This window comes from Quercus robur, chromosome 4 (genome assembly GCF_932294415.1).
Source record: "Quercus robur chromosome 4, dhQueRobu3.1, whole genome shotgun sequence".
Taxonomy (NCBI): domain Eukaryota; kingdom Viridiplantae; phylum Streptophyta; class Magnoliopsida; order Fagales; family Fagaceae; genus Quercus; species Quercus robur.
Window position 1 is genome coordinate 52,456,128 of NC_065537.1, and position 26,205 is coordinate 52,482,332.

Below are 26,205 nucleotides of genomic sequence, written 5' to 3' on the forward strand. Positions count from 1 at the left end.
TGAATATTGTTTCTAACATGGAAACTAAATATTTTAATTTTTTAATTAAAAACATATCACATCATTCAAAAAATTTCAAATAATTTTTCCGTTAGTCATACAAATAACACTATTAACTGTAATTAGTAAAAAAACTAATATAATTCAGTTTTTAAACTTAAGGACCAATTATATTCGTTTCAAATTTAAGGGACTAATTGGACACAAAAAGTAAACTTTAAGAATTAATAATATAATTTCACCTATTAAATAAGTTAAGAAAAATTTGTCATTAACTCATTATTACAATAAAAATAAGGGCATAACATCTTTCAAAATTATGGATAAATCTATTGTGATTGATTTGTTATGAAAATGACATTATTGATCTACTAGATTTAGATAGTTAGAGCATCTCCAACAGAATCTCTAAATTTTTGTACTATTTGGAAAATGAACAGTGACTTTTACATTTTAGTTACTCACTTTTTCAAATACATTTCCAATAGATTCTTTATCTCATTTAAATATTATTTTTTTCATTCATTATTTATTCTTTTTTTAATAACTACACATCTTCCAACATTTTTTTATTCAACACCTAATTATTATAATAGAAAAAAAGCATTTGAAGAGTGAACAGTAACTCGTCAGACTTGATGAGCTACTATTTATGAGCTAAAAAAAAAAAAATCTAAAAATAGAGAGTCTATTAAAGAGCTTTTTTTGGGTTTCACTCTCTGTCATAGAGAGAATTTTAGATTTACAATGGATTGAAGATGCTCTTAGAAGCAATCTAATGTTGGTCCACTTGTGGAAAAAAACAAGTTTGGAAATAAAAATAAAAATAAAATGGTACTTTGAGATGGTGACTTCCCTCAATATCATATGTACGACAATACAGATCTGACTGTCCTGCGGAAAATTATATGGTGTGAATTTGAAGCCTCTAAATCACCGACTTCCATTTTTCAAAGCTAAACAGTAAAACACACCCCGTTCGGCAGTTTCCCATTTCTTCAGTTCTTGCAGCTAGAGCTTTACCCTCTCTCTCTCTCTCTCTCTCTCTCTCTCATTCATAAATTCATATATATATATATATATATATATATATCCGGCAATGTTAGCCGGCAAGGCAGCAGCAGCAGCAACGACGTCGTTTTGCTCACTCCAAGCCACCCTCCTCACACTCGCAATCCTAACTCTCCTTTCCTTCACCTACTTCTCTCTCAACTCCTCCATCCTCCACTCCCATCCCCTCTCTCCTCTCAACCACCACCACCTGCTTCCCGCCACTATCCCCGAAGATCACGTCAACACCACCACCGTTGATGACGACGACGACGACGACCACCACCACCAACAACAACTCTCCGATATTTACCATTCGCCCAAGGTTTTCGGGTTGAATTTCGCCGACATGGAGGCCAATTTCAAGGTCTACATATATCCAGATGGAGATCCCAACACTTTCTACCAAACCCCGAGGAAGCTCACCGGGAAGTATGCCAGCGAGGGCTATTTCTTCCAGAACATTCGCGAGAGCCGATTCCGGACCCTGGATCCCGATCAGGCTCACCTCTTCTTCATCCCCATTTCCTGCCACAAGATGCGAGGCAAGGTACTGCGCTTTTCGCCAATCTGAACTGTTCTATATGCATCGATTGAAAATGTGAGAACAAGTTGGAGTTTTTGTGAAATTTTTTTTAGGGATTTTAGGAGTAATTGAGAGATAAAAGAGAAGATTTTCCAGCACTAGATGTTCTATGTTAGAATTTTTTTTGTTACGAGTCATGAATTTCTTGTTATTGACTACAATAAAGCATTGGACTCTAAAATGATCTATTCCTAAAAAGACTAGGACTGCTAGTAATAACTAAGAAAAGTACTTAAGAATTTAATCAAAATACAAAATAAGACTCATGGGCATTTGGGTGGGGTCAATTGCCCGTAGGAGTTTGATTAACAGTATGCTCTGCGACATGCAACTAAACTAAAGAAGTTCTCGTACGTCGAAAAAAAAAAAAAAAAAAAACTCTCATATGGGCATTTGGTACAAGGGCAATCCATTCCAAAAAAGAGAGCTATACGTCATCTGAAGGATGCCAAAGTAAATGCTTTTGCGCTACTTTTTGTGACGGAAAGAATTTGGTGAAAATTGGAGAGGTTAGATTTGTGCCTATATTTTTAATGTTTGATTCTTAGTCTTAGTGAACTGTCCCTGTTCTGGTTCCTTTAGTGGTTTGAGGGGGTCTAAGATATGATGGCCGCTATTTCCATTGTCTTTTGTTTTGGTTATGGAGGTGTAGAACAAGATGCTGTAGAAAACTGAGGAAAGAGGCTTCATTAATGACTTCAGGGTGGGAACTGTTGCAGAAACTAGGCTTCGAATCTCTCACCTCTTATTTGCCAATGTTAGAATTTTATCCGTGATGCAAATGTTGAAAAATTTCTTTATATTAGAATGGTGCTGATTTGTTTTGAAGCTGTTATAGGTCTAATAGTAATCTTGGGTAAGAGTGTCAGACTGAAATGGTTCCAATGGAAGAGTTTGGCAACTTGGTAGAGCTCATAGATGTCCTATGTTGCAAGATTGGGAATTTTTTGATGGCTTATCTTGGAATTCCATTGGGCCATCCTTTAAAGTGAAAATGCTATGGAATCCACTTATAGAGAAGATGGACTGTAGATTATTTGGTTAGAATAAGTTATGCTTGTCAAGGAGGAGGGGGGAAGGAAAATGCTTTTGAAGAGTACACTTTTTAGATTACTTACGCACTCTCTCTCTCTCTCTATCATCCCCACATGTGTGGCAAACCAATGGAGAGACTACAGAGAAACTTTTTGTGGGGTGGTTCAGGAGATGAGAGTTCAAATACCATTAGATGAGATGGGATACAATTTGCTCCCTTGTTGCTAATGGAGGATTAGATGTAACTTTGTAAGGAAGATTAATACCCTTAATCAGGCTTTATTGGAAATGGCTAGGGCACTTTGGGATGGAAAATAAACATTTATGGTGAAGTAAGGTGAGGAATGGGGTGGATGGGCATCGAAAGCTATTTAAGGGACTCATGGTTGTAGCTATGGAAAAGCATTAGGGTGGAATGGGACATACCTCTACACCAATAGATGGAAGATGCGGAGCTGGAATGTCAGATTTCATAGAGGCTTTAATGATTGGGAGTTGGGAGTTGGTGAACTCGTTTCTAAATCTTCTTTACTTACCCTAGGAGAATGGGATGTGATAGAATGAATTGGAGATTAAAAGGGAGTACTGAATGTGATGTTCGCTCTTTTTACAATGCCTTAAGGGGTACATGTGCAGTTTCTTTCCCATGGAAGAGTATTTAGCGTGTTAAGTATCCAATGAGGGTCTCCTTTGTATGGACAATAACTTGGAGAAAATCCCTTAAATGTGATAATCTCATTAAGAGAGGCGTTAGTAGGATGGTGCTGTATACATTGGTGCAATGGGGAGACAGTGGATCATTTACTATTACATTGCGTTGTTGCATATGATTTGTGGAGTTTTATTTTTAGATCTTTTGGGGTTTCAATGGGTGTTACTGAAAAAGGTCATTGATCTTTTGTTTGGTTGGAGTTATTGGATTGGCAAACATTTATCGGATATTTGGAATTTAGTCCCTTTATATTTGATGTGGACTTTGGGTAGAGAATGAAATTGTCGTACTCTTGAGGATGCAGAAAGTTTGGTGACTCAATTGACAACAATATTTGTTAAATCTTTGTTTGGTTGGTCTCTTGCTTGGGGCCTTACCAATAATAATTTTATTGTTGATTTTAAAGAGTCACTACACGTTTGTATATAAGACATTTTCTTTGTATTAGGCCTCTTTGTGTTCAGTATTTATGTTCATGAAGTAGTCTTTTTCCAATAAAATATCATTACTTTAAAAATAAAAAATTAAACCTAGATTTCCCTTGCCCCTTATATCTTCAAAGGGGAGCTGCCAATTACTTTCCCCATCACAGAGTCTACATGAAATCTGAAAGTTCATTTACCTTTCTAGGCATCCACAAAGAGTTTATTCTAGTGTTGTGTTGTATAACTTCTCCAATTAACCAATTGGATATTACTATAAGTGATGTAGGTCCTGTATGTACCAATGGCCTGAGAGATACTGCCCTTCATATTCATAAGCCTGTAATGGAGAATATTTTCAACTCATAAAGGTGGAGAATTCTTTTTCCTTAATTATGGGAAGATCTTGCAGTATTTAACTTTTTGTTTTTTGCTTTAATTTCCAAGCCACATATTTATTATTTTTTCCAATGAAGGCTATAGGCTCTCACTAACAGCCATATCATTTTTGTCGAGATAAAAGATGAATAAGTGTGTTACTTTATAGTATGGAACATATTGCAGTTGCTAGTTGTTTTACTCACGTCAGTTGTAATTTTGTAGGTTCATGTTCATGTAAAAAAAAAAAAAAAAAAAAAGAATTTAGTTTCACAAGTAACAAATTAAACCATAAAAGTGTCAAAATTTAACAGATTATACCTTGAGATTTCAAAGAGTAACAAATTAAACCTCACCCCATTTAAGTGGACTTTGTTTGGTGTTTGATATAATTTTAGGGTTTAATTTGTTACTTTTTAAAATCTCAGGGGTTAATTTATTTTTTTGAAACTATAGGGTTTAATTTGTTACTTTAAATTTCATGGTTTAATTTTTTACTATTAAAACTATAGGGTTTTAGATGTTATACCCCTAAACTATAGGGTTTACACATGGTTCTTCCATTTTTGAGTTCCAAAACTCTTAGATTTTCTATTTGATATTCTTGTAATTTTTTAAGTGTGGAGGGACAAACCACTCCTTTAGAAGGTATTGTCCGCTTTAGGTGAAGACCCTCACGGATTTGCTTAATCCCACATTGGGGAGAGCCATCTCCCACCTTCAGCTTATAAGCGTTGGGCCTAAGTGAAGGTGTACCACTCATGTGATTAACACACGATGGTACACCTTCACTTAGGCCAAGCGCTTTTAAGTTGAAGGTAGGAGGCGTAGTTTCCCGATGTGGGACAAAACCGTGAGGGTCACACCTGAACCCAAAGCAGACAGTACCTTCTAAAGGGGAGCTCGCCCTCCACATTAAGCTACTTTGTGTTCACCATCGTGATTGTAGAGTACTTTTCATATTCAATAAAAGTATAAAACTCTTATTGCTTATATAAAAAAGAAAAAAAATTCTATAAAATGAAAATTTCCCAAGAAAGTAATTGTTATGGGTTCTGTGAAGAAGAAATGGCTATAATGATTTCAAATGTGGATGGTTACATGTTACGGAAGGTTCTACTGTGCTGACTATGACAGCAAGTGCATCTTTTACAGACTCAGAACTATTTCTGAATTTGTCAGATGTTGGTCATATTCAAGACACATACAACTAATACAACACACACACACACACACACACACACACATCTGAATGCATTGGGTTAGGTCTGACTGTCATTTCCTTTCTATCTATAATTTGATATATTCTGCGCTGGTATGTGATGATTGCTTGATCATATGCAGGGTACTTCTTATGAGAATATGACCATAATTGTCCAGAATTATGTGGAGAGCTTAATTTCCAAGTATCCTTACTGGAATAGAACCTTGGGTGCGGATCATTTTTTTGTCACTTGTCATGATGTTGGTGTTAGGGCAACAGAAGGATTTCCGCTTCTTGTAAAGAATTCAATTCGAGTTGTGTGCTCCCCAAGCTATGATGTTGGATTCATTCCACATAAAGATGTTGCTCTGCCTCAAGTATTGCAGCCATTTGCTCTCCCAGCTGGAGGAAATGATCTTGATAATAGGTAAAATTGTGGGATGTGAATTTTTGATTCCCTGAATAACATTCTTTCACATCTTGACTTTAGCTTATGAGTAGATGACAGATGGACAGTTTTTTGGGGTATTTTCCTGCTTTGATTATTTGTTGCTCTTTTTCCACAGCTACTCCTTCAAAAAATCAATTGGAAATAGTTTAGCTCCAAACTGGTTTGGAGGAAGATTTTGGAGTTATCTTCCTCCAACCCACTATGTTGCTATTGAAGATATCATCCGTATATAGTTTTAATCACTTGACTTTTTTAATAAGTAATGTGACTTGTTTAAATAATACCCATGGATAATCTTATAAATTGTCACATAGTGGGTTGGACTTTGTTGGGGGATATAGCTCCAAACCAGTTTGGAGCTATAATTTTTCCAACTCAATTTGATTTACTTTACTTTATCTCAAAAGGAAATAGTCCATATTGGAAAAGAAGGCACACCTCCCCCACCTATTATAAACAATTTCTTGGTATTTGAACCACAATCTGATTGTTATCTTGAATGCAATGTGGTTACTGCTTTATGTTGTGGTGTGATGATGTGCTAAAATCAAATGAGAGGGGAAGATTTTTATATTCACCTTTCGAATAAGGTTTGGATAAAACTGCAAAGAACAGTTAGATGCACACAATAAACACTTACTGTTGATGATCAATGGCATGGCTCGTTTGGAAGTTCCACCACGGAACTTGTCTGAAAGTCTACCATAGTTGAAATTAATTATGCTGCTTTCTTCTGCAACTTTTTTTACATGTATAGAATTCTTTCCCTGAAAGTGGATTGATTTGTAGAGATGTTTGGAAATATGTGGAACTTGAACCTATTTCAGTTCCGACCTCAGCTTGAGTAGTTTGGTGTATTGCTTCCCTTTCTTAAGATGGAGGTCAGGCCATCGGTTTAACTCAGTAAGGGTGGGAACTTGTGGGGTTTGGACCTTTGGGGTTGTTATTACCTTTGCAGTGGAAATAAAAACTAAGAAAAGAAAGTCATCTTAGTGTATAGCTTCCCCTTCTTAAGATGGAGGTCAGGCCATCGGTTTAACTCAGTGAGGGTGGGAACTTGTGGGGTTTGGACCTTTGGGGTTGTTATTGCCTTTGCAGGGGAAAGAAAAACTAAGAAAAGAAAGTCATCTAATTAATTTTTTTATAAGGTGTGTCTCTTTGTACGGGAGGACTTGTTAAGTTGTTGTATATGTTAATGTCTAGTTAGACGTAGCACAAGTCATCTTCTCTGTTTTCCCTAGCAACTAAGAGAGATGTATCACTTCATAAAATGAAATTGAGATTGGAAAAGCTGTCTATCCAATCTATGAAGCATAGTCTAGGAGCTTGGTTCACTTGATTTAGCTTTTGTCAACTTACCAACCCAAACATGTTCAATAATGTTGTCAAGCATTTATGGGAAAAATGAAATGCAAGAGTGGCAATATTTCACAATCCCCTGAACCTATCAAATTTTGCAGAGACCTTTTGTTTTCATAATTTATTTATTTATTTATTTTTTTTTTAAATATGAATTGTTATAAGACTCTCTCTCCTCATCTTGAATGGAATGTTGTTTTCATTTCATTAGAATGTCTCATGGTGTCGTCTTATTGCTTGTGGAGAGTTGTCAACTTGTTATAGGTTAAGACATGCCTTACATGGGTGGGTGATTATCATTTCTTTATATTATCCACCTAAAGGTCGCAGAAAGGTTGTTCATTGCTTATAAAAATAACAAAGATGCTTTGCAGGACAAAACTTGGATTTTGGGCTGGACATCGGAACTCGAAAATTAGAGTAATACTAGCACGAGTTTGGGAGAATGACACGGAACTTGACATTTCGAATAACAGAATTAATAGGGCTATTGGACCGCTTGTATATCAAAAGAGATTTTATAGTACTAAGTTCTGCATATGCCCTGGTGGTTCCCAGGTCAACAGTGCTCGCATAGCTGACTCAATCCATTATGGATGTGTTCCTGGTAAGATCTCAGTGCTCCTAGGCTGTTTATATGATTAAGGTATTGGATAGTTTTTGTTCCATTTACTCTCGTTACATGCATTGTAAATGTGGATTGTGGAACCATATACCTGAATAATTGAGTAAGTAGAGATTAATTAAAGACCCATGGCCTGTTCCAAAATATGATCTTTATTCATTATTGATGCAAGGCAGACCAGAACGTGCATAATCAAATTGAAGAGTAGGAAAAATAAAATAGAGAACCTAGGAATTAGTAGCTAGGCCTGCTTAGAGTTAGCACCAAGCATGAGAAAGCCTCTAGGAGTCAACACCTAGGTTGGCTGAAGTCGGCACTAGACATTTGGAACAATTTCAACATAAATTTTATTCGTCAAATCACTACCCCTTTCATGGAAGTACAATACTTTGTTTATATAGACTACTAAACCCTAATTCTAAATGACCTGGGAAAATCCCAATTATTGAATTTCAAAAATGATCTTGATTCTTAAATAAAAATACTAATAAACTTTATTACATACAAGGACCTAAAATAAAATACAATTGACCAATAATAAATATAATTGACTTGAAAATTAAATACAACCAAATTAAAATCAAAATATCTTTGCACTTCCCGAATCAACTATACTTTGGCCTAATAACTTGACTACATAATACCTAAACACAACAAGATCACTTTGACATTTTGCCTATGTAATGTTGGATATGTGATGATTTACCTTTGACTGAGATTATGTTTGCGATGCTTTAATTGGAGCTGTCTCAAAATATAATTCAATTCTCTTAAACAACTTTTGAAACCTACCTGGTAATCACCATCGAACACTTGGAGAATATGGTTGAGCTAGAGGAGAAAACTGCAAACCTGAAAATAACCCAGGTGTCTAGTAGTAATGATTTCTGCTTTTGGATCATGATGGGAGCTGCCCCTGTAATACTGTAACTAGGAAACAGACCTGCTACTATTGAGTGTGTTCCATGGAATGCATAGGAAATTATCTTTTGAATAACATCAAGACATGAGAATGCCTTTGTTATGGAAATGTACAGTGAAGCACTAAGGTTAGCTTTTTGGCATGAAGCAGATAGCATTCTAATGAGGTGAATCCCTTGGTGTACTTCCTGTGTACTTGGGTTGTGTCCCTTTGTGCTGTATTTTATTACTTAACCAAATGAGAAGAAAATGAATAAAAGAGAGATTCCATATGATAACACCCCCTCTCCCCACAAAGAAGTATAAATACTTGTGACTAAAATTCATGACTTAGACTTCTGACCTGATTAAATAGTACTCTTAAATCTTAAACAACTTATGCTATTTTGGCTAATACATTAGTGTGGAAGTTTAATTGCAAAGTTATTTAACAGATACCGTGTGAACAATGGTGAAAAGCCTGTGGTGTAGAACTCGACCTTATTAATAACATTAAGGAATTAATGGTAGATGTTAGTCTCGGTTTAATGTTTGGGTTTTTTCTTGTGAACTTAAATTTTTTTTTTTTTTAAAATTATTATTACTATTATAATAATGTTTAAGTGCTTAAATTCAATTGTTCCTATATTAGCTCAAACTTTTGGAACTAGCGATAGTTTATCATACTATCAGAATAGATGGTCCTAATCACAAGAGGAAGAGTGTTAGAATAATGGGATGGCTAAAGTTATTAAATTTACATTTTCCTATTAGTTCAAGCTTTTGGGACTACCTGTGGTTTATCAATTTTTTTTATTAATTTCTAAAGCCCTAAGTTCCTTATGTACTGGATCTCTTGCAGTGATATTGTCAAATTATTATGACTTGCCATTCAATGATATTCTTGATTGGCATAAATTTGCTGTTGTACTTAAGGAGCATGATGTGTACCGGCTAAAGCAAATTCTCAAGGACAAAGCTGATGCTGAGTTTGTTGCTCTTCATAAGAACTTAGTTAAGGTAGAGTATGACTTTCGATCTCAACTTGAAAATTCTAAGTAGTATATTTGATTTATATCACTTCTTATTTTCATATAATTGATTTGCGCCAACCCTTTATATATGTATATATATATATATATATATTTTTTTGGCATCAGCATTGGTGGAGCTAAAATTTTTAGGTTTTAGCAACTCAAAAAATTATTTTATCTATTTTAATACTTCACTTTACAATTCACCCAACATTGATGGTTCTATTTTTTTTATCATTTCATTTAAATATTCTTTCCTTATTCTTTCTTTCTTTATTTATTTTTATTCTTTCTTTCTCTCTCTTCTTAATTTATCAATGTGGCCTACTTTTTTTACTTTCTTGTCTGTGCAGTTTCTTGGTCCCACTTGTCTGAGTTGAGAAAGAAATAAAATAAAATATTGTTTTTTTTTTTTTTTTTTTTTTATAACTTGTAGCTACAGTGAGCTGCCAGGTTGTATAATAACTAAATTGCTATTATACCACTAAAAGGTAGGCCACATTGATGGTGGTATAGTTAAAATTTGGCAATGAGCTACAGTGAGCTGCCATCTTAGCTATTATACAACCATCAATGCTAATGCTAATATATGTATTGCTTGTGTACATATGTATGTCTGTTTTGTCCAGAGGGTCTGAACTTCCACAGGGGAAGAAGTTATAATGAATAACTCACTGCTGTATTAAGTGCTGTTTTATTGTTCATTATCCAAAAAAAAGGCAAACTATGATTGTTAAGAATTTCCTTTTTGGATTGTCTTTTTTCAGGTTCAGAAGCATTTCCAGTGGAACTCTCCCCCCATCAGATATGATGCATTCCATATGGTCATGTACGAGCTCTGGTTGCGCCGCCATGTTATCAAATACTAATTTATTCACAATTTCGATAGATTATACGTACATTTACTGGCTAGTTATAAAAAAATCCGGTAAAACATCATATACATTCTTTATCTGCCCTGATTGACTCTTGATGGGGAAGTAAACTTACAAGTGTTTTTGTTTAGGTGTTCCCCGGAGGTTTTGTAAAAATTAACTTTTTTTAAAGATAATTTGTAAAAGTAGAATACATTTCAAACCATTTGGGGATCTAATGCAATTTTGAAATCATGTTGTGACATGATTTTTGTGCTCAATTTCAGAACCTCTAACCACTAATCCAAGCACTTCCAGAATTCTCAATCAAACCCACATCCTTAGGCCCTCAATGACTGTTGGAATCTCCATCACTATCACATGCATTTCACCAGAATTATACATACACTCAAATCACAACCAAACCCACATCTATGGCTTATGGCCAAGAAATCTCTACCAGTACCTGTTGAAGCATGCCCCTGATATGGCCTAAGACAACCACACCCAAATCCATATAGCAAGATTTTGTTGTGAACAGCTGGTACTACACTTTCAGACCCACAAGAGGGAGGTGAGATAGGAGAGCGTGAATGGGTGCTACTCTGTTGCCTCCTGCTGGCTCTATTAGCCCCACTTAACTTCTGCTCTTTGGTGTCTTGTTCTTTCATCTTGTTTTTCATCGAAATTTTGTGACAATGTTGCTTTCGTGCTTCATAGAAATGCTTTCATTTCATGGTGAATTTATACTTCGTTTGTGTCACTCCCCAAACCCGACAATATAGATAGGCATGTGACAACGGTCGCACTCTTATAAAGTTTTCACCCTACAAATGTGCAAGGCCTTCTTAGCAACTAAAAATTATTCTTAAAGAAAATTCTATCAATAAATCCACAATCATCCTCAATAATATAATTGTCAAAAATTCTCCAAAGTACAGATAGAAACAACAATCCAAATTTCATGACCGTTAAACAAAAGATATACTAATTATTACAAGATCATCTTATTTCAAAAATTCTTAATCTCCAATCAAGCATACACTCTCAGCAAAAGTTCCAAAACTTGCTGTTCTTCATAATCTGAAACTTGAGAAGAAAAGGAGGGTGAGTTACCAACTCAATAAGTAACCAAATAACAAACTAGTTGAAACAAGTATATAGATTGACAAAATAATATAAATTTATGAGATCAAAATACTTCATATATGTCGAAGTTATAATATATTATGGGTTTTCAAAAAATAAACTAAAGAAGTTTCATAGACTTAAAATAATTCATAAATTCAAACAAATTCACATTTTTAACAATCTTATATATTTATGACTATGATTACGCTATATCTCCGTGACTAGGTATTAGATTCAGAAGAAATTAGTTCTGTGCTAATGTATATCCCCCATTAGCTGAGTCCAGAAATATGATAGGCTCATAATGCCCCCAAATAGAATTAGTTTCGGTACCAATGAATAACCCTCATTGGCTGGATATCAGAGTCAACATAGTCATATTGTCCAAAATCATATATATAAATTAGAGTTCAAAAAAAAAAAAATCATTCAAATATATATATATATATATATATAATCATATATTCAGTAATCAAATATATTTGTGATAATTCTTTATTCTTTACTTTAAATCAGTACTACAATTGAAATAGAAATGTAACAATTATAAACAATATTCAGTAGCTAAAATACAGTAGTATAAGCAAAATAAAACCAATTAGAATAAGGTTACTTACCTCAACTAGCTCACCATAAAAGAACTTTTCCCTAACGCTTACTCTAAAATCCTTAGATATTACCTAAAACATTTTTTTTTTCAAGTACCATTTACTCAATAATCAAATAATTTAAGAAAAACTTATAACAGTACCCAACTAGAAGAGAAATTGCTAAAAATATCTAATGATTTCTAATGTCGTCCAATTTTGTAATGGAAATTGTAGTGTAGCTAAGGTTATCGTTCTACCGAGAAAAGGAAAACAAGAATACGTCAAAAGCACCAATAATATGTAGAAAAATATGATTAAAACTTAGGAAAAATAAAATTTGGTAAAATTCAATAATTAAAATCACTAGGGCGTTAGGGTTTGTCCACCAATATTGTTAAGCATCTACTATCAATCCAATTTAGCACACAATCGGGTAAGTAAACACATAAACTATCTTATTGGAAGATTTAGAAATAAGCTTTATTAATAAAACTCTCTTTGGTTGATTATATTCATCAATTGTTCCAACAATTTAGTCTAGAAAATAATAACTTTGCTAGAAAAACTCAAGAACATCACATACCCTTGAGGCAATACTATGGCAAAAGTAATATCTAACAAGATTACCATATTTTACTACAAAGATTATAAAACCCTATTCTAACAATAAGAAGATTCAAGAATAGAATTATGAAAGAATTAGAAATCAAATATCAATCCAATAAAACAATTATAAAAAGAGAACAATTGATTTCAATAATCAAAATGTAAAAAACATGCTTGGATTGAATAGTGGACAACTTACAACATTAGGGATTCACCCCTAACTCTAGCTTAAGTTCTTAAGCTTCCATAGAAAATAAAAACTCTTCAAAATTGATGAAAAATAAGGTTTCCCAGCAGCCGAAAACGTGGCTGCCCTTTGTATCCCTTTAATATTTATAACATTCAAAACCTTAAAACACATGCTTCCCGAAAAGAAAAATATCAAATGTCAATTCTTGTTTTTCAACAATGGGTCAACTTCCAGGACGGTTTTGGCCTTTAATACAGCAGATTCTGAAGCTTTGGTAAACTAAAAAGTTTTAGCTTTAAATCCTCTTTCTGTGGCCGCAAGAATCAAGTCAATCTGATATCGAAGTAAAAAGATAGGGTCAAAATACTAAAACTAGTCAGAATATTTCCATGCCAGGATTTTTCCATCTTTGGCTCAAATGAATTTCTCTCTTTCCTTTTATGTTTCCACACATATTTGACTCACTAAATTTTTCAAAAGCCACTTCTCAATTGATCTTCACCCTTGGATTCTCTTGACTTCATGTCTACATGCTTAACTCATTAGTTTAAATCTTCTACAAGAGAAAAATACACATAATGAGTATATTTTAAAGAAAACTTGCAAACCTCTCATATTTTCGTGTAAGTGTGAAAATAAACACAAAATAGATGTGATAATGCCTAAAAAACTAAGATAATAATGTACTTTTAAGTTATTATCAATTTCCCTCTATGTTTGTTTCTTTTATTAAAAAAAAAAAAAAAAAACTCTTTTCATAAAGGACAAAATAGCATTACAAAGGGCCTATTCATATTTTGGAATCATCAGTAATATATATATATATATATATTTCCCTTTACTTTCTGCCACTAATAGTTCCCTAGTAATAAGGCCTATAAAATACACATAACCATATAAGGTCAAAAGTCAATTGTAAAAGAACACCACCTGGACTCAACTTCTTCTATGCGAATGTACCTTCCTTTTCTGTTTTTGTTTTTGTTTTGTTTTTGTTACATCTGATTGGTTGTTAGACTTCAAGCCTACGTTAGTAGACTTCCCCTATTCAACCAATCCAACATTTCAGAACAACTTCTTAAAGAGAAACCTGTGTAAAAACCAAACCTACCATGCCTAACAATCTGCAATTCTATCTACCACACAACAATGGGCATAGAATAAATAATTAAATATTAAATTACAGTATGCAATTTTATCTACCACGCAACAATGGGCATAGAATAAATATTAAATTACAGTAACATGTACTTTACAGAAAATCTAATTTAAATCCTTCTTGTTTATTTCTCCAAAAAAAAAAAAAAAAATCCTTCTTGTTTACATCATAAAACTGGATATTTAGATAGCCTCACTACTAGCCAAAAATACCCACCTACAAATATTCTAATTTCATATAAAGCTTAGATTTGATGAAAGATAAGATTTCTTAGGCTCTTACTCCAAATATGACGTCAATCTTTCTCTACATCAATATACTAAGAAGTCCTCTTAAAAAATATATATATAGTTATATGTTGACTTAATTAGCTTATATATAATTAGGGTTTCAACTTAATTTTCTAAAAATTCCCTTAATAATATTAAGGGTAAATTGCAAATTATACCCCTAAAGTTTAGGGGTATTTGGATTTTACACCTTGAAGTTTCAAAATTTGGATTTCCCTCCTGAAGTTTTTGATGTTTGGATTTTACACCCTATCATTTTAGAATTTGGATTTTATCTCCTAAAGTTTGGCAGTGTTTGGATTTAACACCTGAGAGGTGCTACGTCCATAACATTTTCACAATATTTTTACAACAAATCATAGGTAGTTAGTTGTTATTAGTTTTAATTTGAAACTATCACTGAAATTACTTTTCTACCCCACTAAAAACAACCTATAACAACATGCCACATATGATTTAGTATGAAAATGTTGTGGATATAGCATTTCTTTTTAACATCCTCAAATTCTAAAATTTTATGGTGTAAAATTCAAACATCCCAAAATTTTGGGAAATAAAATCCAAACACTTTTAAAATTTAGGGGACAAATTCCATATTTTAAAATGTTAAGGTATTAAATCTAAACACTCTCAAACTTTAGGAGGGTAAAATCCAATTTCTGAAACTCCAGGATGTAAAATCCAAACACTCCCAAATTTTAGAGATGTAATTTGCAATTTACCCTAATATTAATTATAAAATTAACCCCATAGAGAGATTTACTTAAATACCCCACCTTTAACTCTCTCTTTTTTCTTTTCTTTTTTTATTTTTATTTTTATTTTTTTTCGGGTATTACAGTTTGAAATTTCTTTGTGCTGTTAAATTAGTTTGTGCTTCATTTTGCACTTCTCTTTAAGAGGAAACAAAGTAAAGTTGGAATTTTGTTTGTGCTGTCAGAATTTTCTTTCGTTGCTTGTGTTCAAGCCTCGAAATATTTCTTGCTTCAAAATGCTCATTCATACTTTTGATTGTAGATGGAGACACAATTTTGGTTCTGATAGTGAAATCAACATGATTTCAATATCTATACTAAAATCATATTTTCAAGACATGATTTCTACATGTTGATGAGTTTTTAAAATTTACCACATCAGTTGGGCTAGATCAGCAGGAAAATGCAGAAATCATGAACATTTAATTTCTAAACCACATTAGGTACCGAAATAATTTAAGAACTGTTGAACTTATACAGATAAAAATGTGAAGATACAAGTACTATATTAAATTTTGGAGATTTTTTTTTAAGTGTGGATAATTTTTAATGAATTGGTTGGAAATTTCTACAATTATAATGTTCTCCTTAAAAGTTGTGCTAGTTTTATGTTGCAAATTTTTGAGCACCGAAACACAATGCCAAAGTAATGAAGGTTTCTGGGAAATTTCCTACATGCGCGTGATTTGCAATCTGTTCCTCAAACGTCAAAAGAAGAAGGGTTGTAAATTTCCTACACCATGCCAAACTTGTTTGTCCTCTAATGAGTGTTTGGTGGGGTAAAGAATTGGTTGGAAATTTCTACAACTATAATGTTCTCCTTAAAAGTTGTGCCAGTTTTATATTGCAAATTTTCGAGCACTGAAACACAATGCCAAAATAATGAAGGTTTCTGGGAAATTTCCTATATACATGTGATCTGCAATCTGCTCCTCAAACGTCAAAAAAAGAATGGTTAGAAATTTCCTACACCATGCCAAACTTGTTTGTCCTCTCTATGAGTGTTTGGTGGGGCAAAGAATTGGTTGGAAATTTCCGCAACTACAATATTCTCCTCAAAAGTTGTGTCAGTCTACTATCTCTCAGTCTTTCTTTGAAATTAACACAACAGAATGTTTCGTGGAGAAAAAGTTTTTCAATCTCTCCCTTCATCAGATGGATCAAAGGTTACCTTTTTTTTTTTTTCTTTTTTTTTTTGGTCTTTATGAGAAACTGCAATTGAAGTTAAACTGTTCAGAACTCAGGGGGAGTACTGTTGGGTATCTTAAGACTAAATGGTCTGGGGATATGTAGGTTGTCAGGTTGATCTCTTGCTAATATGTGTTTATTAGTCTTTTGTTCAGAACTTAGGGAAGTCTCACCGTTCACAACTCAGAGCAGTACTTTACAGGTTCAAGTTTAAGTACATCTTCTTCCCAAGTTTGGTTGTATTGGACGAGAGGAAGTAGAGAACGGAAAAATGCATGGAAGCTATGGATTTGAAAGAAAAAAATAATAATAAAGAAATGATTAACTTTTATACAAGATTACTCTTCTACCCTCGTAAAAGTATAAAAAAAGTTCTGAATATTTTTTAAAATTATTTTTAATTCTTCCTAATGAATTATTCTTTTATAATTTACAAAAAAAAAAAAAAAAAAAAAATTTTTAGCATTATTTTTTCCTTCTTTTTCTTTCCTTTCTTTTCATTTTTACTTCCAATCACATACAAAATATGTCTAACCTTACAATTTTTTATTGTTTTTTTTTTTTTTGGGGGTAAAAAAGGGGGAAAAATTGCTTCTCTCCTTTCTTCTTTTTCTTCTCTCCAGCTTCATTTTTTTTTTCCTTTTCTCCATTGCCGTTCGTTCCACTCTTCTTCCAAGCCCCCAAACCCTTAAAATAACGATCTCCGAATCGAAGCAGAAATACCCAAAAATTGTTATCTCGGCCCTGCTTCGCTCTCCGATCTGCCACTCCTTTCGAAGCTAAGCCTGTGTGTAGCTGAGACTGTGTGTCGTCATTCTGAAATGGGTAAATCAACATCCTCTCTTCTTTTTATATGCAATCGTTTGATTATTAGAGTAGTAAGCCTTCCATTTCCATTTCGTGCTTTTTCTTCTTATCGTTATTGATCTACTATTAGAGAAAATGCGAAAACCCCATATCAGAATCGGAATCAGTTGTTGAAATCTATGAGAGATCGCTGCAAATCTCGAACCTTTAAGAATCTTGATCATGCCTTAGGCCTGTTTGATATAATGCTTCACATGCACCCTTTGCCCTTCATTGAAGATTTTACTCTATTGTTGGGTGCCGTTGCAAGAATGAAGCATTACTCCGTAGTCATTACTCTAATTCAACGAATGGAATCATTCGGAATCTCTCCCAATGTTTATACTCTCACTGTTTTGATTAATTGCTACTGCCATCTGAACCGGGTCAATTTTGGTTTCTCTGTCTTAGCAACAATTTTGAAACTTGGTTATCTGCCTACCCAACCTACTCTAAACACTCTTCTTAAAGGTCTCTGTCTTCAAGGTAATATTTCTGGAGCTGTGAGTTTGGTAGAGGAAATGGAGAACAAAGGGTGCCAACCTGATGCAATTACTTGTGGAACATTACTAAACGGTCTGTGTAAGATTGGCCAGACTGGTGTGGCTATTAGGTTGCTCAAGAAGCTTGAAAAAGGGATTTTGAACTAAATGTGGTGCTCTATAGCACTGTCATTGACAGTTTATGTAAGGATAGATTGGTAAATGATGCTTTGAACCTTTTATCTGAAATGAGGAGTAAAGGCATTCAACCAGATCTGGTCACTTACAATTCCTTAGTTCAAGGTCTATGCAATTTTGGCCGGGGGAGGGAGGCTGCTACCTTGTTGAATGAGATGGAACAAAGGAAGGTCATGCCAGATGTACAAACATTTAGCATATTGGTGGACACACTTTGCAAGGGAGGGATGTTGACTGAGGCAAGAGAAGTTTTTGATGTGATGATTCAAAGAAGCATTGATCTTGACATATTCACTTACAATTCTTTGATTGATGGTTATTGTTTGCAAAACAAACTGGATGAGGCAGTTAAGACGTTTAATATGATGGTTGAGAAGGGTTGTTCACCCAATGTGTTTAGCTATACCATATTGATAAATGGATATTGCAAAAGTAAAAAAAATTGATGAGGCAAAGCGTCTGTTTCATGAAATGTCCTATAAGAGAATGATTCCTAATGTAGTGACTTACAACACTCTTATATGTGGGTTATGTCAAGTGGAGAGAGTCCAAACTGCACTAGAGCTATTCAATACAATGCGAGCTTGTGGCCAACATCCAAATCCCCAAACCTATGCCACCCTGTTAGATGGCTTTTTTAAGAATAGACGAATTGCTAAGGCAATGGCATTGTTTTAGGAGATGGAAGATAAAAGGCTGGACTGTGATATTGTGATTTACAGCATCTTGATTAATGGTTTCTGCAATGTTGGGGAACTTACGACTGCAAGAGAAATCTTTAGTGGTCTTCCTGCAAAAGGATTGAAACCTAATGTTTGGACTTACACTATAATGATCAAAGGATTTTGCAAGAGCGGACTAGTTGATGAAGCAAGTGAGCTGCTTGAGAAAATGGATGGCAATGGTTGTTCACCTAATGAGCACACATATAACACAATAATCCAAGGGTTTTTGCAACATAGAGAGACATCAAAGGCAATGAAATATCTCAAAATGATGGTTGACAAGGGGTTTTCAGCAAACGCAACAACTGCTGCCTTGTTTATTGACTTGCTGTTGTGTAATCAAGTAGATGAAAATATTCAAAAGTTGCTTCCAAAGTTTGAGTGAAGGTTATTTAGTTTCTCAAGATCAAGGACAACTTTTATATTTTAACCCATCATTAGTCATTATGTGAGTGATGTATATTTGCTTACAGTAAAATTTAATACTTTTTATGAGATAGTATTTCTTTCCCATTCTATTCACTAGATTGTTTGTTCCCTTTACTGTCTGATCTTTTGTTGCGATTTTATTGTGCACTCATTTTGTTGCATTAAACACTTTCTCATGGATAGGTGTTTCAAATTTTTTCTAATGTAATTTTGATGCGAAATATCATACCCCTTGGAAGTGCATTTGTAAGTAGAAGATTCCTTTTAGAGTGACTTTCTTTGTATGGATTGTTGCCTTGGGGAAACGTCTTACAATTGACAATTTAAGGAAAAGAATGGTATGCATTTTGCATTGGTTTTATATGTGCAAGTGTAATAATGAAACTAAATTAACGTCTAGAAGAGTGGGTAAAGTTACTAGTGTATCAAATTGCATTACAAATATCTTCAGGATGTTGTGAAAGTTTAGGTTCTATGAGATTGATTTCACTAAATTTATGTGAAATTTTTTACATATATGCATAATTCTTTAAGGCTTTGTGATGATTTTTATATAGTCCCCACATCTTATCCAATACTCATCAAACTTCAGTATTTTGTCCATAACTATTTGATTTGTATGATACTATTGTTAGTAAATTTTCTCTTTGGACCACTATTTGTTCAAAACATTTATTGCTTGGAAGTGTGGGTTAGTGGAACAAGGTTTGGTCAAAATGGTTATTTCTTTGGTTGGCTTGGGGGCCGACTTAAAATGAACCATAATTTGAATATCTTTAAAGCAAGGTTTTTAAATATATATTTTTTAATCTACTCTCTATGGCTATTCTGTTGGAAGACATACATTGTGTTGTTACTCCTAATTTTCTTGTCAGGTTTGTATCATTGACTATGACAAGTTGATACATGTATTCTGAATGTTTCTGTTCCTACAGGTCCATGAAGTTGCAGCTTCATCAATGCCACTTTGTGAGGCCTTTGGGTCACCAAATTCCCCATCAAATAACAAATCAAGCAAGGCTGATGAGCCCTCAGTTTACATGGTTTTTTCTTTAGCGTTTCTGTTTCTTCTTCATCTGTGGAAATTCTACAGGCCCCCTCTTGAGCAATGCATTTCAGAAAGAGGAGGAGTAGTTCTAGGGGAGCTTACTTTGGAGTATCTTTTGTTATTGCGCAATAGCAACATTGCCTCATGTCAGGTTGAAACAAATAGCAATCAAAACGAGTCTGAGTCAGCATCAAGAAAGCTTATATATATATTGATTCATATCCAAAATTACGAGCTTGGTATTGTCAAAACAAATCTCATATAGCTTCAACACTTGCTAGCCTCTCTAGTGGAAATCATGTTCATCAAGTTGCTAATAAGATCTTAAGTATGATATACTGGAAAATGACTAAAAGTGGGGCCTTATCAGTTAACCCTTCAACGCCAAGCAGTAGCAATGCATGTGGCTCCCATGCAAATATGGAGAAGATGCTTACCGGAGACCTATGCTCCCTGCATGGGAGGTATTGGAAGCCATTCCTTTTGTTCTTGAGGCAATTCTAACTGCTTGTGCTGTGGAAGGCTTTCATCTCGGGATTTGACGACAGGTCAAGTGCTAGCTTGTCAGCTGAGGCTCACTTTTTTTTATGAGTAATGCTGGGACACCAATTTTGGCATAAATTTGTGCCACAACTTGCCATGTGACGAGTTGTGATTAGTAAGGGTATGTCCCCACATGGCCCACTGACACATCCTTACCAATCACAACTTGCCATGCGACGAGTTGTGGCATGTAGTTGTGCCAAAGTTGGTGTCCCTGGCACTACTCTTTTTTTATTTGAGTTTTATTTCCCCCTTTTCTGTCCTTCTTGGAATTCTTGTTAATCCATCTTTCTAGTTTCTGAACATCTTTTCTGCTCCTGTTATCCACAATTATTAGATAATAATAATAGGTGCTCAAAAAAAAAAAAAAAAAAACCTAAGGATCTTCCTATGCACGTTCCCTTCATCAGCATACTTCTTACTGGCACTTTGGATGATTGCAGGCCTGAGAGACCTTGTTGATTTTTTTCCTGCATCTCTTGCTGCTATTATTAGTTACTTCTCTGCAGAAGTTACTTGCGGTATATGGAAACCAGTTCAAATAAATGGAAAAGATTGGCCCAGTCTAGCAGCAATTCTTCCCTCAGTTGAGTCTAAAATAAAAGCAATACTTGCTGCTGCAGGTGTTGATGTTCCAAGCTATTCCACTGGTAGATTGCACCTCTTTATTTATATTTATATTTATTGTTATAAATGAATGTAATATTCTTGTTAATGAAGACTATTGGACTTAACAACCTAAAATATGGTTTCTGCATTAAGTTGCTAAAGTTTTCTTGTGTGTTGTAGGGAATTCAAACTTGATACTTCCACTGCTGATGGCAGCTCTTGTCAGCTTAACCATTACTTTTAAACATGACATACACGCTGATGCTGGGCTGGCCTTGGAGAACTGTGCATCAGGTTGCCATTGGCCAAGCATGCCTATAATTGGTCTCTATGGGCTCAAAAGGTCCGACGCTAGCATGACTTCATTGTTGTATCATGTTCTTGTTTTGTATTCAGACAGAACAAAGAAGTAGTTGCACAACTCTGGAGAAGCTGCTTCACCTCATTCTTAGGATCACTCGACGCATCAACTTCTTCATTGAGCAATCAAAGCAGTGTGAAAGGTCTGTTGGGAAGCACCATCTCTGCTTGTGCCATTTGTCCTGCTATAGCACATGAATTTCTATACCTTCGCTCTTGTCGGAATATACACAATGTCCAATATGTAAATGATGTCATTAATTGTAGGGCTTGTAGCAGAGTATGCTGGGGAATTAGCTGCCAGGTGAGCAAGCATGGACTCCCCTCGCTTGAAGTCTAATCAAGCATCATTATCCTTGGCCACTGCTAGGGCAAGGGAGGTGGCCACACTAGCTGCAAGTCTGTTATGTGTAACGGGTGGGGTCCAGCTGGATCAGGAATTGTTCAGGGATACTATTCCGATCTGGCTGCTGTCTTCAAGAAAAGAGAGACTTCACAAGGTGAGCTTTGTGTCCCTAATAGTGGAGGGGTACGCCATGGCATATCCGTTGATTTTGTCAGGGCCAATTGTATGGGGTGTTGAGGCGAAACTGACATCATGGGAATTCTGTAGACGGGCTCGTATTGTTGGGATTCACATGGATTTTTTGGCAGGGGTTTTGGAAGGGAACATCTCACTTGGGTGTGATCCTGCCACTTGGAAAGCTTATCTCTCTTGTTTAGTGGGTTTGATGGTGAGCTTCACTCCATCATGGATTCAAGAAGTGAAGCTAGAGACGTTGAGAAAATTGGCCAATGGATTGAGAGGGTGGCATGAATGTGAGCTGGCCCTTTCTCTGCTTGAAAGAGGTGGAACTGCGGCCATAGGATCGGTTGTTGAATTAGTGAATGTAATTAGCTGAGTTTCAAAGTAAGAATGTAGGATTCGTTGAATGTAATTGGAGAGAGTTTGACAGTTTATGAATATATTATACGGGGTCTACTACGAGAATTATACAAGACTAGCATTTTTATATATAAAAAGAAATTCTTCGTTCTATTCAATTAAAGGACTACATTTTAATGAAAAGATTAATATTTATTGCCATTGGTTTGCAACAAGGAAATAAAATCCAAGGATGGAAGCTCCAATATTTAGTTCAAAAGCTTATAAGGGGAGGAATAGAGTGCACCATATTCTTCTTCTTCTTCTTCTTTTTAAAATATAAATTTAAACGGTGATACTTTTATTCCAAGGGAAAAAAAAAAAGTAACTTTTGAATGCTTTTCGGATATGTAAGTATTTTTCAAAGCTTCAAAGAACAACATTTATTTTAATAGTTTTCAATGCCTCTATTTTGTTTTGAAGTTGTAGTGTGTAATAAAATACTAGTATTATGTAATCATATTTATTGTGATTTTCAATGCCAAAGTAATGAAGGTTTTTGGAAAATTTCCTACATGCGCGTGATCTGCAATTTACTCCTCAAACGTCAAAAAAGAATGATTAGAAATTTCCTATACCATGCCAAACTTGTTTATCCTCTCTATGAGTGTTTGGTGGGGCAAAGAATTGGTTGGAAATTTCCGTAACTACAATATTCTCCTCAAAAGTTGTGCCAGTCTACTATCTCTTAGTCTTTCTTTGAAATTAACACAACAAAATGTTTCGGGGAGAAAAAGTTTTTCAATCTCTCCTTTCATCAAATGGATCAAAGGTTACCTTCTTCTTCTTCTTCTTTTTTTTTTTTTTTGGTCTTTATGAGAAACTGCAATTGAAGTCAAACGGTTCAGAACTCAGGGGGAGTACTGTTGGGTATCTTAAGACTAAATGGTCTGGGGATATGTAGGTTGTCAGGTTGATCTCTTGCTAATATGTGTTTATTAGTCTTTTGTTCAGAACTCAGGGAAGTCTCACCGTTCACAACTCAGAGCAGTGCTTTACAGGTTCAAGTTTAGGCACATCTTCTTCTCAAGTTTGGTTGTATTAGACGAGAGGAAGTAGAGAACGGAAAGATGCATGGAAGCTATGGATTTGAAAGTAAATAAATAAATGATTACCTTTTATACAAGATTACTCTTCTACTCTCGTAAAAGTATAAAAAAAGTTTTGAATATTTTTTAAAATTATTTTTAATTCTTCCTAATGAATTATTCTTTTATAATTTACAAAAAATAAAAAATAAAATAATTTTTTTAGCATTATTTTTTCCTTCTTTTTCTTTCCTTGCTTTTCATTTTTACTTCCAAACACATACAAAATATGTCTAAACCTTACAATTTTTTATTGTTTTTTTTTTTTTTGGGTAAAAAAAGGGGGGAAAAATTGCTTCTCCTTTCTTCTTTTTCTTCTCTCCAGCTTCATTTTCTTTTTTTCCTTTTCTCCACTGCTGTTCGTTCCACTCTTCTTCCAAGCCCCCAAGCCCCCAAACCCTTAAAATAACGATCTACGAATCGAAGCAGAAAAACCCAAACCCAAAAATCGCGATCTCGGCCCTGCTTCGCTCTCCGATCTGCCACTCCACCACCATGATTCCATTCGTTGAATTAGAGTAATGACTACAGAGTTGGTATAGCTGAGATTGTGTGTCGTCATTGTGAAATGGGTAAATCAACATCCTCTCTTCTTTTTATTTGCAATCGTTTGATTATTAGAGTAGTAAGCCTTCCATTTCCATTTCTTGCTTTTACTTCTTATCATTATTGTTCTCCTATTAGAGAAAATGCGAAAACCCCATATCAGAATCGGAATCAGTTGTTGAAATCTGTGAGAGATCACTGCAAATCTGGAACCTTTAAGAATCTTGATCATGCCTTAGGCCTGTTTGATACAGTGCTTCACATGCACCCTTTGCCTTCCATTGTGGATTTTAATCACGTGTTTGGTTCCATTGCGAGAATGAAGCATTACTCCGTGGTCATTACTCTAATTCAACGAATAGAATCATTCGGTTGAATTAGAGTAATGACTACAGAGTAATGCTATTAGGTTGCTCAGGAAGATAGAAAACGGTAAATTTGAACCTGATGTGGTGCTCTATAGTAAAATCATTGACAGTTTATGTAAGGACAAATTGGTAACCGAGGCTTTGAACCTTTTATCTGAAATGAAGAGTAAAGGCATTCAACCAAATGTTGTCACTTACAGTTGCGTAATTCAAGGATTATGCAATTTTGGCTGGTGGAGGGAGGCTACTACCTTGTTGAATGAGATGGAATAAAGGAATGTCATGCCAGACGTACAAACATTTAGCATATTGGTGGAGACACTTTGCACGGAAGGGATGTTGACTGAGGCAAAAGAAGTTTTTGAAGTGATGATTCAAAGAGGCATTGAGCCTAACAAAGTCACTTACAATTCTTTGATTGACGGTTATTGTTTGCAAAACCAAATGGATGAGGCAGTTAAGACGTTTAAAATGATGGTTGAGAAGGGTTGTTCACCCGATGTGTTTAGCTATAACATATTGATCAATGGATATTGCAAAAGTAAAAAAATTGATGAGGCAAAGCATCTATTTCATGAAATGTCCAACAAGGGAATGATTCCTGATGTAGTGACTTACAACACTCTTATAGGTGGGTTATGTCGAGTGGAGAGAGTCTAGACTGCACTAGAGCTATTCAATACAATGCGAGCTTGTGGCCGACATCCAAATCCCCAAACCTATGCCACCCTGTTAGATGGCTTTTTTAAGAATAGACGAATTGCTGAGGCGATGGCATTGTTTCAGGAGATGGAAGACAAAAGGTTGGACTTTAATATTGTGATTTACAGCATCTTGATTGATGGTTTCTGCAATGTTGGGGAACTTACGATTGCAAGAGAAATCTTTAGTGGTCTTCCTGCAAAAGGATTGAAACCTAATGTTTGGACTTACACTATAATGATCAAAGGATTTTGCAAGAATGGACTAGTTGATGAAGCGAGTGAGTTGCTTGAGCAAATGGATGGCAATGGTTGTTCACCTAACGAGCACACATATAACACAATAATCCATGGGTTTTTGCAACATAGAGAGACATTAAAGGTAATGAAATATCTCAAAATGATGGTTGACGGGATTTTCAGCAAATGCAACAACTGCTGCCTTGTTTATTGACTTGCTATCGTTTAATCAAGTAGATGAAAATATTCAAGAGCTGCTTCCAAAGTTTGGGTAAAGGTTATTTAGGTTCTCAAGATCAAGGACAACATTCATATTTAACCAATCACAAGTCATTATGTGAGTGATGTATATTTGCTTCAGTAAAATTTAATACTTTTTATGAGATGGTATTTTTTTCCAATTCTGTGCACTAGATTGTTTGTTCCTTTTACTGTCTGATCTTTTGTTGTGATTTTGTTGTGCACTCATTTTGTTGCATTAAACCCTTTCTCATGGAGAGGTGTTTCAAATTTTTTCTAATTTAATGCTAATGCGAAATATCATACCTCTTGTATAAGTATGCACTCCCTAAACCAGC

At 34.7% G+C, this 26,205-nt stretch overlaps 2 protein-coding genes and 1 pseudogene across 3 annotated transcripts; all 3 read left to right on the forward strand.

The window, feature by feature from the left end:
* Positions 1 to 886: 886 nt before the first annotated feature.
* Positions 887 to 10,891, forward strand: LOC126722943 (probable glycosyltransferase At5g03795). Of its 2 annotated transcripts, none has more exons than XR_007654078.1 (5): positions 887 to 1,600; positions 5,528 to 5,814; positions 7,572 to 7,804; positions 9,659 to 9,742; positions 10,524 to 10,891. XR_007654078.1 is itself a non-coding variant. In XM_050426107.1 (5 exons), the coding sequence occupies exons 1-5, from the start codon at positions 1,100 to 1,102 to the stop codon at positions 10,623 to 10,625; spliced, it is 1,281 nt and encodes a 426-aa protein (XP_050282064.1). In that variant the 5' UTR covers positions 889 to 1,099; the 3' UTR covers positions 10,626 to 10,891. The 2 variants fall into 2 exon arrangements, 1 of the variants encoding a protein (XP_050282064.1); XM_050426107.1 differs by having other exon boundaries at positions 889 to 1,600; positions 9,585 to 9,742.
* A 7,204-nt stretch (positions 10,892 to 18,095) lies between these two features.
* On the forward strand, positions 18,096 to 18,723 carry LOC126722165 (pentatricopeptide repeat-containing protein At1g63080, mitochondrial-like). Its single transcript, XM_050425314.1, has 2 exons — positions 18,096 to 18,477; positions 18,548 to 18,723. The coding sequence occupies exons 1-2, from the start codon at positions 18,096 to 18,098 to the stop codon at positions 18,721 to 18,723; spliced, it is 558 nt and encodes a 185-aa protein (XP_050281271.1).
* Positions 18,724 to 19,519: 796 nt separating this feature from the next.
* LOC126722944 (mediator of RNA polymerase II transcription subunit 33A-like) lies at positions 19,520 to 22,758 on the forward strand (annotated as a pseudogene).
* Positions 22,759 to 26,205: the final 3,447 nt, after the last annotated feature.